The 14,946-nt window shown below is 35.9% G+C and overlaps 1 protein-coding gene across 1 annotated transcript; it reads left to right on the forward strand.

The window, feature by feature from the left end:
• Positions 1-692: 692 nt before the first annotated feature.
• mfsd14a1 (major facilitator superfamily domain containing 14A 1) lies at positions 693-14,010 on the forward strand. The gene is made up of 12 exons (XM_053513671.1): positions 693-942; positions 4,461-4,556; positions 6,441-6,503; positions 6,590-6,717; positions 7,485-7,599; positions 7,930-8,148; positions 10,068-10,181; positions 10,854-10,925; positions 11,031-11,143; positions 11,230-11,327; positions 11,692-11,846; positions 12,075-14,010. Exons 1-12 carry the CDS (start codon positions 862-864, stop codon positions 12,276-12,278), a joined length of 1,458 nt encoding a protein of 485 aa, XP_053369646.1. The 5' UTR covers positions 693-861; the 3' UTR covers positions 12,279-14,010.
• Positions 14,011-14,946: the final 936 nt, after the last annotated feature.

Below are 14,946 nucleotides of genomic sequence, written 5' to 3' on the forward strand. Positions count from 1 at the left end.
ACATGCTTTCCATTGACCTCATACTTTTTAGCCTTTATCAAGAAATGAGAATATTATGCAATATTCTCTGGTTAGTAAAGAAAATTTTACAATCATTAAATAACCATAACTTTATTACTTTTATAACAGAAAATTGGAATTGGCAAATTGGAATAACATTAAATGTTTGTTTTTTTTACTTAGGACAAGTAAAACAAATTGTGCCAGTGACAACTGCTCACAGGAATATTTAGATTTAGATGTAAACATGTTTAATGTCTTTCAGAGAGATTACCTTAAGAATGTTGGGAAACATGAAATAAAAACACATTAACTAACAGAAAAACACATATAAAGAGAAATAAACTATCTGACCATAGGAAGGGTAGAGACAAAACAATGATGTGTTGGCGTTAAACCACCAACGCTTGGGAAAGTCACTGCCTAGAACCTGTTTATCTTTCTCTTTAAAAAATCTATACGCGAAGTAATTTATTTGTTATATGTACAAAAAAGACCAGAGTATCTATGTGCGTTTTCTTCTTAATTTGACCCAGTCTAAAAATTGGACCACATTTAAACCGTAACGAAGCCGAAAAACATACATTCTGACACACCCCTCTAAATCGAATGATTTCCTCGTCATCACGTACCTGCCCCCAGATCGTGTGATGTGACGTGATGACGTCATGGCATACTGCTCGTGTGTTCATTTTTTGCCAAGATGGCGGCGGTGTGTGTAACTGAATGGAAGACACGAAGTGTAAACCCGTAAGAAAGGAAAAAATGCTCGTCGTACGTTTTTATACGATCATCATTTGTTTTAAGTATTCCCAGTCGAGACTCGCTAAAAACACTGAAATCAACTAGGATGGTTATATCATGACACAGAGCAAAAAGAAGAAGCGGGTGAATCGCAGTCTGCTGCTGGCCAAGAAAATAATCATCAAGGATGGCGGAACGGTGAGTTCACCAAATAACACCGAGATCCACTCAGAACGGCCTCTCACACCACGGAGTCTCGTCTTTAACTTATACTCGTTCATTTTATTGGTAAATCATCTTTAATATCAGTCGCACATCCACATCATCAGCCCGAGAAGTCAGTAATGGTAACTTCCTCTGTTTGGGCAAAGCCGCTTCATTCACCTGTACCTCCTGTTAATCCGTTCACCTTAATGATATTTGATGGGAACATAACCTGAAGCACTTAACCTTTATCTTCATGATGTTAGTCATTGTGTATCTGCCACATGATTGGCTGATTGAATAATTGCATAAATGAGCAGGTGTTCAGGTGTGTGTTTTTTAAGAGGCCAGTAAGGTTTTTTTTTTTTTTTTTTTAAGTCAATGCCAGGTTTGATCCACTATGAAAATCTAAACACATCCTCTGTGATATAACATATAGTCATAATACTCCTTTTAACAAGCAAAAATAAATATAATCAGATGTTTTTGTATAAGCACTGTCTAACCTATACATGACATTAGGGATTTTGTGCTATTAAACATCACCTGTATAGGTTTTCTTTTTTTTGACACTAGCATGAACACTGAAACTCAGTAGTAATATAAATATCGTATTGTTTTTTATAGTTATATATTTTTTTAATAAATATATAATATATGATTATATCATGAAATCTTTCAAACAAAAAAAAATCCAAAAACAAACCCAGATGTTAAATGCACATATTTATTATTATGTTTAATTTTAGTGTGAATTGAAATTGACTACCTTAGTTTTTATTTTACTGGAAGTCACGTAAACATTTCTCAGCACGTCCTCCTGTGTGTGGATGTGTATGTGACTAAGAAAATATTCAATTTGATAAAGTGGATTTCACCCAAAAGTTGTTTAATTTTTTTGTAACTGCACAGCTTGATGTGTTTATTTCTTTTAAACTGTACCTTAGAAGGCAGTGATGCATTAGTCCATCTTAACGTTTGTTATAGCAGCTACAAACAGGCATTATCTCACCAGGTTTTTTTTCTCTCTCTCTCTCTCTCCCCAAATTAATGCGTACGGGATAATGATTGCTTTGCTTGGGCAACATTTGACTGTTTTGCAAAAGCACCATTTATTTTAGTGTTGCTTAATTTAGGGCTGGACGATATGGCTGAAAACTGTATCACGATATCAGTGTTTCATATCGATCGATATCGATAATTATTGATATTTTTAAGACCCATTTAAAATAAGGACCAGTAGAAAAAATATTACATTTAAAAAAAAAATATTTTAAACTTAACCTTCCTCTGATCATAGTCCCCTCAGTTATTAAGACAGAAATGTCAATAACCATGGAAAACCCAAATAATTAAAATGTAAACATAAGTCTAAAGTCACAATGAACATTTAACAATTATCTCTTAAAATTTAGGTGCAAAATGAAAGAAAATTTAAGAAATGCTTAATAAAGTGTAATAAAATAAGTGCATTTTCTGCTTTTAAAGAGGAATCCAGCAAACCAGCATGAGACAACGACATGGCGCAACCAAACGTGATACTGTTACATGATTGACGTTAGTGTATCCCTCCCTATGTTGCTAGGTTACCAGAGAGCAAGTGCCTTATATTATGCAATCACGGGCAACCGGAAGCGGACCAGAAGACTAGCAGTTAGCCCTTGTAGCGTGGACGGTAAATCCAAACGCAGAAATAGCGCAAACAGGCAGAATAACCACGTGAGTCATTGTAAGAACTCTCTCACGCCGAGAGCAAGAGTTTACACAATTATACCTGCTGTTGCGGGAGAGAGGTTGATTTTACGGCAGCTGTTTATGGAAGTGTAGTCCAGTGCGGGCAATGCTTTGTGGGTAATGCAGTCCAATGTAGAGAGCCTGAACCTGTTTTCTTTTTAGTAGTTTTTGGTTTGATTTAAGTACGGAATCCACCCGGAAGTTTGTAATATCGCCTGACAACGCAGAAAATAAAAGAATGGACATGCATCGACTCCTGAATTGCGACTGTACTACTTCAGGGTCCTAGTGCCGGTCGCGGAGCGAGTGCGCATGACAGCAACCAAACTAGCTTCGCGACCTCTGTTTTCTTCCGACAAAGAATAAAAATTATCGAACGTTTTATCGAACACATTTTTTATTGATATCGATCACGTGTCTATCGCGATACATATCGTTATCGTTTTATCGCCCAGCCCTAGCTTAATTGGTTTTAATGGTTTCCAAAGATAGATTTTCACTGTTTGGGAACATGTAAGTAATTCTGTGTGATGTCAACCTTGTTATTTAGTCATAAAGACTTTTTGCAACTAACCAGATGGACTTCATCAGTAACTGAATGGTGGGAAAATAGTCCCTGTTGAAACCCTGCTGCTGGTCTGGTGAATGTTTCACAAGGGCATGTCAGGAGATAGATTGTTCCAAAGATGAGCATACTTACTTATAAGTTTTGCAATTTTGGTTTCTTCTCCTAGAAAAAATATTCATCATTTCCCTTTTTTGTTGGTTTATCCAACATTTTGTGGTGCATTCACAGATTGTATAATATTACTAAAATAGAAAGACATCTATGTGCACCAAACCTAAATGTCCTGTACCTAATGGTACTAATATACATTATGTGTGTATGTACAGTGTACATGATTTATTTGTTTATTCATTCATTCATCACCTATACCACTTATCCTGTGTACAGGTTCCTGGTCTTGAACTCTCGTCCCTGGGTGTGATGTGTGTATTTGTACTGTATAATTCAGGACAGGATGTACCTTTCTTGTGTTGTGATCTCAGTGAATACATAATATCTTTTCAAAAGATATACTCTATTTATATTTTTAAAACAAACCCAAAATAAAATAAAAAGACCCTGTCCCTTTTTATTTCTATTGATAGATTTATTTCTATAGATTTTTTATAAGATATTTTTCTGAACTACTTTCCGATTAAAAGCTCTTACTCTGTCAGTATTTATCATGTTGTAATTGTTGTAAGCTCAAAAACACAGTGGCTGTTAGGGAAGGCAGCACACAAACAAAAGAACAACTAAGTAGTGTGTGTGTGTGTGTGTGTGTGTGTGTGTGTGTGTCAGCGCGTCAGCCAAAAACTAGACAGGTTCAATCAGTATTGCTGTGTTTCTTGGCATGTTTAATAATTGTCATATAAGATAATGTTAGGAGGATTCTAGAAGAGGGAGTAATGTAATGTGTTTGCACCAGGAACAGGTTAAACACATTCTTGTCCCTTTACTTTGCTAAATGCACATTGCTACTATGGCTATTAAGAATGTTATTTTACAGGCTGTCACAAAAAAGTTACTGTATGATTATTTTGGTAGAAGAAGAATAAAAGAATAAACTGTCAGAACCCGCTGTTATCTGTAATGAATTAAATTGGCGCTGCTAACACTAACCCACTTATTTGTTGTCCTGTAACAGCACAGCCTCAAAGTTTTCTTCTTCTTTTCTTTTTTTCTTTCTTACCACAAGGTATTTAACTGTTGTATGCATGTCTCCTCACAGCCACAGGGTTTTGGGTCCCCCAGTGTTTACCATGCTGTCATTGTCATATTTCTGGAATTCTTCGCTTGGGGATTGTTGACCGCACCCACACTGGTCGTAAGTCAGGATATGTCACTCGTGTTTTCTATTGTCATATGAAATTCCACAATCCATGACAAAAAATTATGTACAATAGTTGAGCTGTTAAACATTTCATGTACAGCTTTATTTTACCTCTAAGGATTTAAAAAAAAATGATAAATTATAATTTCTACAAAATTTATATTTCTTACTTGATATACAAGTTCTCTAACTTGTATATGATATGGTTTTAAAGATTAACATTAGCTACTACAAGTAAATATTCATTCATAAAAATGAAAAATGTTACAAAAATATAGATTAGCACTCATTGCACATTGCTTCATTGTATATACTTACTATATATGTACAGTCAGGTGTAAAAGTTAGTACATCATCTTTTAATTCTATATTTATGTACAAATTTAATTCGTTCTGGATGCAAGTTCTTAAGGCTAAATTTTGTATTGCAAAACACGTTTTCCCTTACAGGGTAATCAGATAAATATGTAAACTTGCTTTTCTTGGCTTTCCGCTAACAAAAGCATGTTTTGAGCGGCTCTCGTACACACAACTTAGCCGGAGTTCAGTTCGGCTTAGTTTGTTCGCTCGTATGCTGAAAATGCAGAGGCAAATTTGTTGCAAAAATTTCAAGGCAAATATTTGTGAACTTGGTCATTCGCATGCTGAGGTACCACTGTAACGTTTTTCACTGTGCCATTACTTATTTAACAAAAATGAAACTAAAAGGGAAAAAAAAATTTGGGCAATACGAAGTATCCTCTTACTGCTTCCCCCCCAGATTTAAAAGGGCAAGTTGCAGCCAGGTGCTGCTAATCATCTCTCCTTGATTATTTGAATCAGCAGGTGTGCAGACCTCTATAATAGTAGAATTTTTGGCAGTTTGCTGCTCTGGAGCGTTCAGGTGTGTGCTAACACAATGCCAAATGGAAAGGCATATTAGAGAAGCAATTGTTGTAGCATTTCATTTTTGTTTCACATCTGGAAAGAGTTTTGAAAACAATTTGGAAACGTCTGGAACAGTGTCCTATCAGCATTTTAGCAGAAACTCCTTGCAACTGCTGTCAAGCATTGTGGTGGAACATTGACGATTTGGACTTTTGCAGCCACAGGACCTGGACGCCTTGCAGTCATTTAGTTGACCATTAACTCTTCTGTATACCAGCGTATTCTAGAGACAGATGTGAGTTGGTCTGACAGCTAAAGCTTGGTCATGCAACAGGACATTAAAGAACACCAGTAACTAAAACTGAAGCACAAAGTAAATCTATCTTAGAGAACCTGATAAAGAAAAGAATCAAGGTTTTGGAATAGCCCAGTTAATATCCAGACTTCAACCCAGTTGAAATCCCGTGGTGGGACCTTAAGACAGCTGTGCATAAGGGAATGCCGCAAACCCCCCAATGAACTGGAGCACTGTTGTGAAAAACAATGGACCAAACTTTCTCCACAACAAAGTGAGAGACTGAAGTTATTCCTGCTAATCATAGGGGGGTACTTGCTATTGCCCGTGTTTTAAATAATGGCATGATGAAAAACGTTATATGGTGTTATTTGTCTGAGGTTGTATTTGCCTCATACTGAAACCCGCAACAATCAGTTGTTTTTTTCCACAAAATCCCATAGAATTAAAAGACTACCTTTTAAAGTACTAACTTTTGAATATGACTGTATGTGTAATAGTTTTTGAGCAAAAGGTATTTTTACACAGCAAAGTAAACCAAATAGAGTAAAAATCCTTTTGAATTGTTTGCTGATTAAAGCAGCAGTATGTGTCGGATTGCTCTGGAAACACACACACAGTCCTTCATGTTGGATTTGTTTTTTTATACACAAATATATTTTAGATAAAAATAGACGACATCAGTATTGATCCACTTATTGTTTTTGAATATTCAGGTTCTTCATGAGACCTTTCCGAAGCACACTTTTTTGATGAATGGCCTCATACAGGGAGTTAAGGTGCAGTATTTAATCTGTTGTCTGTTTGGTAGATTCTTAGTTAAATGTGCATGGAGTAGTAAATGATTGGCTTTTCACAATCACAGGGTTTGCTGTCATTTCTGAGTGCCCCTCTGATTGGTGCTCTGTCTGATGTCTGGGGAAGGAAGTCGTTTCTCCTTCTCACTGTTTTCTTCACATGTGCTCCCATACCTTTGATGAAGATTAGCCCATGGTATGTTACCAGCCTTTACTACTTTTTACTTTCCTTTTAATTAACTTAAGACTAGACTTATTAAGAGTATTACGATGTAATTATCTGATTTTAATTTTTTTTTTATTTACCAACTTTACTGGTTCATATTAACTGGTCCACTCTAATGCTTATTTCAAATCAGGTTTTTTTTTGTTTGTTTGTTTGTTTTTTGCCGTTTATGGAATGAATCTTCAGTGTCAGCACTTTTTTAGTTTTAACGTTAAGATTTCCAGCACCTTCAGTACAGAGTAGCTTGCAATTTACAATTTCTCTGCAATATGATAAGAAAACATTTTATGGACATGCAGTTATAAATAATAATATCAGGATGGTAACAGTAACTTTTAAGAATTAACACAACACGGGTTGTGTCACTGTATACAGTATTTTTTAATAATCATACAACACTCTACACTTTTCTAGGGATTATGTGTCCATTCTTATCACTCTTTACAATTTTCTAGGTATTGTGTGTCCATTAACTTAAGACTAGACGTATTAAGAATATTCTGATACTCTTAATCGATAAGATGTTAAAATCTTATTCTTGTACTAGTTCTAATGCTGTGTTCTTGATTATAAGATGATTTTAAGTATTGCGACATGATATTTTTGATATTTGAAAATGACCGACACCTTTGTGCCACGAAAAAAATTGTGATGTTGAAAAGCCATGGATTAAGTGTATATAACGTATGTTTGGCTGTACTGTAATTGTGACCTTTGTTTGTTTGTTTGTTTTTTAGGTGGTATTTTGCTGTTATTTCTGTTTCGGGAGTTTTTGCTGTGACATTCTCTGTGGTTTTTGCGTATGTTGCTGATATCACACAAGAGCATGAACGCAGCATGGCATACGGCCTGGTGTGTAACGTTACTACAAACATTGCTTTTACATATATGTCCTAATTAATGTATACTATACTGAAGTATATTTTTGTTCTCTTTCCACACGTATTCTCCTTTATTGCAACTCTATTGCAGTGTGTGCCATACTAAAGGAATTGTTTAAAAAAAACCAGCTATATAACTGCCTATTTATTTAGCCCTTACTAATCATATGCATTTCCATTTACTTTAGCTCATTTTTTTTTATTTATATTATATTCTACTCAGTGTGTTTTGTGTCATAATGGTATAGTTCCTATTTTTATGTTTACTTTTACCTGGTGTTCTGGTTGCTCTTTCCAATAGGTTTCAGCCACATTTGCTGCAAGCCTGGTGACCAGCCCCGCCATAGGTGCCTACCTCAGCCGAGCGTATGGAGACAGTCTAGTAGTGGTTTTAGCTTCAGCGATCGCCATGCTGGACATCTGCTTCATCCTGGTGGCTGTTCCTGAATCACTACCAGAGAAAATGAGACCTGCGTCATGGGGAGCACCGATCTCCTGGGAACAAGCTGACCCCTTTGCTGTGAGTCTGTTTTGTGGTATAGTCATAAGTAATGTATTGTTATAGGTAAGTTGAGGCAGTTTAAGAATTTTGGTGATTTTAAAGAATGAAATGTAGTGTAAAGTGTACATTTTGTTAAAATAATGGGGTGATGGCAAAATCAGAATGAAAGGTAAGATGGATAGAAGATAAATGAATTGCTGGTTGGATGCACAAATTATCAAATTAATGAATGGTTAACCATACGGATTAAAATGATTGGATGAACTGGTAGATAAAAGGAAGTTTGGAGTGGTCGATGGATGTGTTTTGACAAACAGATTAATTGGGTGATTTAATGGATGAATGAATAAATGGTGAATGGATGGTTTGATGGACAGATTTATACATCCATGGATAGATGGATGGATGGATAAGTTGACTGATGGAATATGAATACTTGGATGAACAGATGGGTGAGTGGATGTTTTGATGTCTGGATGAAAAAATGCAAGAATAATCGAGAAGTGAAGGGTGGATGGATTGTTGGATGGACAGATGGAAAGATGGTTGGTTGAACAGACAGCTGAATGAATGGTTGGACAAAAGAATCTACAGTACAGATTAATGGCATGGATGGATGATGTGATGGATACATGAATTGTTATATGGACAAATATAGCAGATATGGATACCCTATACCAGAGTGATGGGCGTATCAGGGTAACTAGAGGAGCACATGAAGCAATCATGCATAGTACCCACTGTACAAGCCTCTGGAAGCAGTGTTATCATCTGGGGTTGCAGTTGGTCAGGTCTAGGCCCAGCAATCATAAAATGAAGTCAGCTAATGACCTCAAATGTACTGAATGACCAGGGTATCACATCTATGGAGTTTTTTTCTTAGTTGTATATTCCAGGACTCAAATTGTGAAAGAGTGATTCTGGGAGCATGAGGAATCTTTTTCACACATTAACTGGTCACCACATTGTGGACCGTAATGAAAACTAAAGGCAGTCTACAAAATCTCTGAGTGTGTCACTCTTTATACTGCAGTTGTACTTCAGTATTGTACTGTACCTTCTAAAAAAGCCCTAATGCTGGAGAATGGGAACAATGGTATATTCAGTGTTCAAGATCCTGAAATATCACATGCATTCTGAACAACCATCTGTTCCCCGTGAGTCACAATCAGCCGGTGTCAGCTCTCTGGGAGAAGAGCATGTTCAGCACAGTGAATATGTTATAGTGTTATTGTTTGCTGTGTAAAGAGAGATCAGCAAGGAACACAGTGTGAACAAGGCCTAGTACGGGACGGATCTTTCACACCCTGACCTCCTGAAGAAATTTTGTTAAAGCTGCCGCCTCATCAGAACAGACTTGATAAACTGTAAACTTGTAAGAGAAACAGGACTTACCTGTCCAGTATCAAAATGTAATATGTGAGAAATAAAACACTTTGTTTTTATAGGGATCTAATGACGTAAAACTTTTACCATCCCAAAATTACTGGTACTGTCGAAACAATAACATGTTGTATAACAAGTGCATTCATTTAGACCTGTGATTTGCAGCTGCTGTACTGTTAGAGCTGCTGCTTTAGAGAATGAACACCTTCTGTCCAAACAGAACTGTTTTATAATGACAAAGATGTTTCTCCTGTCTTTGAGTCAACATAGATTGGAATGTAGCTCATCAGTTGTGGTGAAAGCAGTGTTGAGTGATGATATATATATATATATATATATATATATATATATATATATATATATATATATATATATATATATATATTTTTTTTTTTTAGATTAAGGAATGTTGTTCTGATGGCAAAATTACCGTTTTATTAGTGCAAAACACAACCTCAGAAAAAAGCCTCTGAATACCAGACCGTAGAGCACATTTAGATTTTCCTCTTTCCTTCTCTCTTTCCTTTTTCTCTCTTTCTCTTTCTCTCTAGTCCCTGAAGAAGGTGGGTCAGGACTCGACGGTGCTCCTTATCTGTATTACAGTATTCCTGTCATACCTCCCGGAGGCTGGCCAGTACTCCAGCTTCTTCCTCTACCTGCGACAGGTTTGATTAGCTAACATATTTATTTCTATTTATTTTAAGTTTCTTCTTATACTGTACCAATCACCCAATTATTATAATGAATTAATATTCATTATAACATTTACTTATTCATTTTATAAATAAAACAATTGTGGCAAAATGTCGGGACAGAGTGATTTAATCAGCATTGTATTAATGATAGAAAAATTCAGCTTTTATATAGTGATGTTACAAACAATAGGTCCCAGCTTGTTATAAAAAAAGTGATTATTTCTTTTTTTGTTGTTGTTGAATGAGAGAGAGATTAAATAAATAGATATTTTAACTCCATCAATACTGTACCTACAATTATGTTTTTTTAAACAAAAATTCAAATTTATCAATTGAGTCATTTAAATATTTATATCCACTTTATTTATTTAACATGGCTGATTCTGTGTAGAAACAATATTTCCTGTCCAGCATTCCTAGCTCTCTCATTAGGCACTTTTTAATAGCAGTTAAAAACTAAATGTGTTTTTCTTAGGTTTACTGTTTGATTTTATTTTCACCAAAAATATGCTCATTTCTACCTTCCATAAGAGTTAGATGATGCCCAGTCATGTAATCACACTAATGCTTTTTGAAGTTTTGTATTCTCTTTTAATCGTTGGTGTTTGAATACAGAATTAATTGTTTTTTTGTTTTGTATAGATAATGGGCTTTTCACCAGAAAGTGTTGCTGCTTTCATAGCTGTACTAGGATTACTTTCCATTGTTGCACAGGTTTGTGTTTTAATTATGTCCGTTTTATGCTTATGTATGCATAAAGTATAAAAAGGTTCATGTTTATTTAGACGCTGTGTATGTTTTATGGTTTTCCCCCATTAGACTGTAGTGTTAAGTTTACTGATGCGTTCCATCGGGAACAAGAACACGATCCTGCTGGGTTTGGGCTTTCAGATCCTCCAGCTGGCGTGGTATGGGTTTGGTTCAGAGCCATGGTGAGTGTGGGTGCAGGGGCTTATGGTCATGCAACTTTACAGAAGTCATTTTGAGATGTGTGATGATGATGATGTCCTTTGTCTAGGATGATGTGGGCTGCGGGTGCCGTGGCGGCCATGTCCAGCATCACCTTCCCTGCCGTTAGTGCGCTAGTGTCTCGCACGGCAGACCCAGACCAGCAAGGTGAGACTCTTGCTCTGAGATGCGGAGATCAGAATAAAACTCTTTTTTTTTTTTTCTTTTTCTTTTTTAAAATACAGCCTTTTATGTTTCACGATGTGAAGATTGTCTGAAACCATACAACTTTACAACTAATTCAGATCACCTAAATGGTTCTAAACTGTTTGTAATCGGTCAGTGTGGTGTGTTCACCTTACAATTCCTGCTGAATGCTTTGTTATTATAGAAACAATAGCGTATTAGGAGGTAATTTATACAAGCTTATTTGTAGCTGCAGTACTCTTAGCCCTACTGTTACAGAAAATTAATCAACAGCGTCCGGCCAATCACATTGTGCGTGTGTGTGTTTGTGTGTATCCACATACAGGTGTGGGTCAGGGAATGATAACAGGGATTCGTGGTCTGTGTAACGGACTCGGCCCAGCTCTCTACGGCTTCATCTTCTACATCTTTCACGTAGAGCTGGACGAGGTTCCTGATGGAGGGGATGATACTGAGCGTCACAATCAGCTCCATCAGCAGGTCAGTTACTTTATTTACTTTATACACAACCTCGTATCTAAAACTGATCGATGTTCAATTGTGCCTGGATTAAAGTGAACAAACAAACTAATCAGCAATTACATCACATTTAATATAAGTTAAAGCACATTTTAAGTATTATACAGTTATATCTTTATTTAAAGTCTGGAGCATCTTTAAATCTACTGTACACCTTTGATAATTTTGTATGTATTTTTGTCTTTCCAGAGTGCTATAATTCCAGGCCCTCCATTTCTTTTCGGAGCGTGCTCAGTGCTGCTGGCGCTACTCGTGGCTTTGTTCATCCCTGAACACACACCGCTGGGTAGCCGTGCGGGCAGCTGGAAGAAACACGCCTCGGCTCACGGGCACCAGCACAGCGCTCAGCCTCCAGAAGCCAAGGAGCCTCTGCTGCAGGACACCAACGTGTGAAAGAAAATCCTCAACCAGAGACATTACAAATGCTAATCTATGTCAAACCCAGAGCTTTTTTTTTTTTTTTTTTAATTAAAAAAAATGTAAATAGAAGAACATATATTTAATGATGGTTCTGTTCAGTGGCACAGTTGCAGTGGCTTGTATTTATTCATTTTATAGTTCTTTACCTTTGGCTGATCTTTTTTGTCTCCCTCCCACCCCCCTTAAAGCTGCATTTCCATTTTGGACAGGGCTCACTCAGGGACATGAAGCTTGGTCAGGAGCGTTTCTGAACGCAGCATGTGAACCCATACATGCCTCTCGTTAATGGAATAGGTCAATGAAAAACTCACATTGTGCCCAGTGTTTCCCTCCGTGCCATTGCACACCTATTGCTCTGTTTATTGACTTGGGATTGGATTGTAGTTTATCCTTTGGTTTGCACAATTAAATGAACCAAAACGATGCTCTATGAAATAATGATGATAATAATAGAGCTGAAAACATCCTAATGATACTCTTTCACAAAGTTTGTTTCGTGGAAACATTCAACAAACCTGTGTAGAAATTACAAAAATCACTTGAGCTGCAGAACAGGAAGTCAAAGCTGAATAAATTACAAGATGTAAAGGAATTCTCTACTCAAATATAGTTTTATTTTTTGAATTACTTTTAAATACTGTAATTCAGTTCATCTACTAGGGGTAAGTGCCAAACAGCGCTGGGGGAAAAGTCATGGAAAAGGGGAAAGTTGGCTGCCTCAAAAACAGCAGTGTTCGGCATTCAGACATTTGTTTAAGCTTATACATTCTTATTCTTTGAATTTATTATTTTTTTTATTTTTTTGTCACTTTGTTATAGTCAGATTTCATCTTTTTTTTTTTATGGTCAAATCTTTCCACCGTTCATTCCAGATGGAGTTAAAGGGGAATATTTACACCACAACTTTTGGATAATGATGTTAAATTCCATGAAATGATGGCTACATTATTCTTTAACTCCTAAGACACACACATCATGTCTGATAAGTTGCATTAGGTGTAAGAGGTGTGCTGTTTCTTTTTTTTTTTTTTGTGCCAAATCTGTACCTTTAATATGAAGTATAAACAGATCAGCTGTTTAGACACCTTTACAGTTTCCTACACAGCTTTTCCAGCTTGGCTTCAGTGTGAAAGAGAAGCTCGCACATCTTTACTTTTGTTCTTCAGATCTTTTATCCACCCGAGCTCTGTGCATTGTGCATTATTCATACCACTTCAGAGTGATTGGTGCCTTCGCTCGGTTTTCTGTTTTTACTCCCGCACAGTGCATGTTTTGTTTCTTTTTCTTTAATACCATCGAGTGAGTTCAATCAATTGTAACAGTTCAGTGTATCAAAGTAATGAACACTAACATGCAGGGCTTTGGGAATGTTGTGAACAGAACCGGAGTCTGTATGTAGTGTTCACATTAGGGAGGTCAGTGAGGAGAGGAATTTCAGTGGCCTTGTATATTTTTCAGTTTTTTTTTTTTTTTTGGCAGAACATTTTGACCAAATAAGTTTTTACTGAATGATGGCAAGTGTGAATTAGTCATTTTCTGGTTATTTATAATTTCCGCATGCTTTTCTATGTTCTCTCATCATGTTTGGCTGCCTTTTGTTATTCTTTATAACATACAGTAAAACTGTAATTGGCTAAACTTGTAAATATGATGTATCGTAAAACATTTCAATAAAAGTATTTTTTACAGTCAAAGCTGGGTTTGTTAATGTTTTCTTTTTATATCCGTTTGTTTTTGCCCCTAAGGGAAGGAAGTAAATGTGTATAAGTTGCATGTGGCTTCTGGTTGTCAGTGTGTGTCATAGTGAATGAGGTGTGGCCTGTATTTTATTCATAATTAAGTATGTAGGAGGTCAGTCCCTGTGTAAAAGGTGGGATCAGAGGCTGCATTCCATTCTGAAGTGTTCTTAAGTGTGCTCCCTACTCCATTTGTAGGGAATGTCGGTGAAGGGAACTTCCCACGACAAAACTTCACCATTTGGAACACCCTGCAAAGTCACCAGCACAGACATCGCTTTTTTCTGCTGCTGAAATGTCACACTACGGACATTAAATATTGAATATTTATTAAAAGAACAACTGGTACCATTCTTAAACATACTATTGAAACGTGTATACCTTGTAAATAAATTATTGATTAATAATAAAAAAATTATTAAAGATGTACAGAAACTGTTGTCATTTTAATATAATGTCCTCGATAATAATAATACATATATAAATATCCCTAATCTCAGTCAACTTTAAGCTATTACTTGTATTGTAAATAATGACAATATTTTTGATAAAAATTCTGTATGCATTTAAAAAATAAAAGTAGATTTTTCTAAAAAGCAAAACAATGAATCTTTGTTTCTTTTATATTTTATGCTGCTGTTTAATTAAGCAAAATAAAATTTTATCCATTTACTTGAAAATTTTTTTGGTAGAATACTCGATTACTAAAATATTCGATAGCTACAGCCCTACTTTAAATGCTTAATCTGAAAAACAGATTCCTTAGACAGATGCTAGAGGTGGTTTTAAAAAATATTTATTAAATCAAGGATCTAAGAACAGGACATCACGGTCACAGTTTATTTACACACAAACCAATGAAGATTCTCATTCAGGTTTTATATACAACTTATATACAATCACAA

Source organism: Clarias gariepinus, chromosome 15 (assembly GCF_024256425.1).
Source record: "Clarias gariepinus isolate MV-2021 ecotype Netherlands chromosome 15, CGAR_prim_01v2, whole genome shotgun sequence".
NCBI classification, from domain to species: Eukaryota; Metazoa; Chordata; class Actinopteri; order Siluriformes; family Clariidae; genus Clarias; species Clarias gariepinus.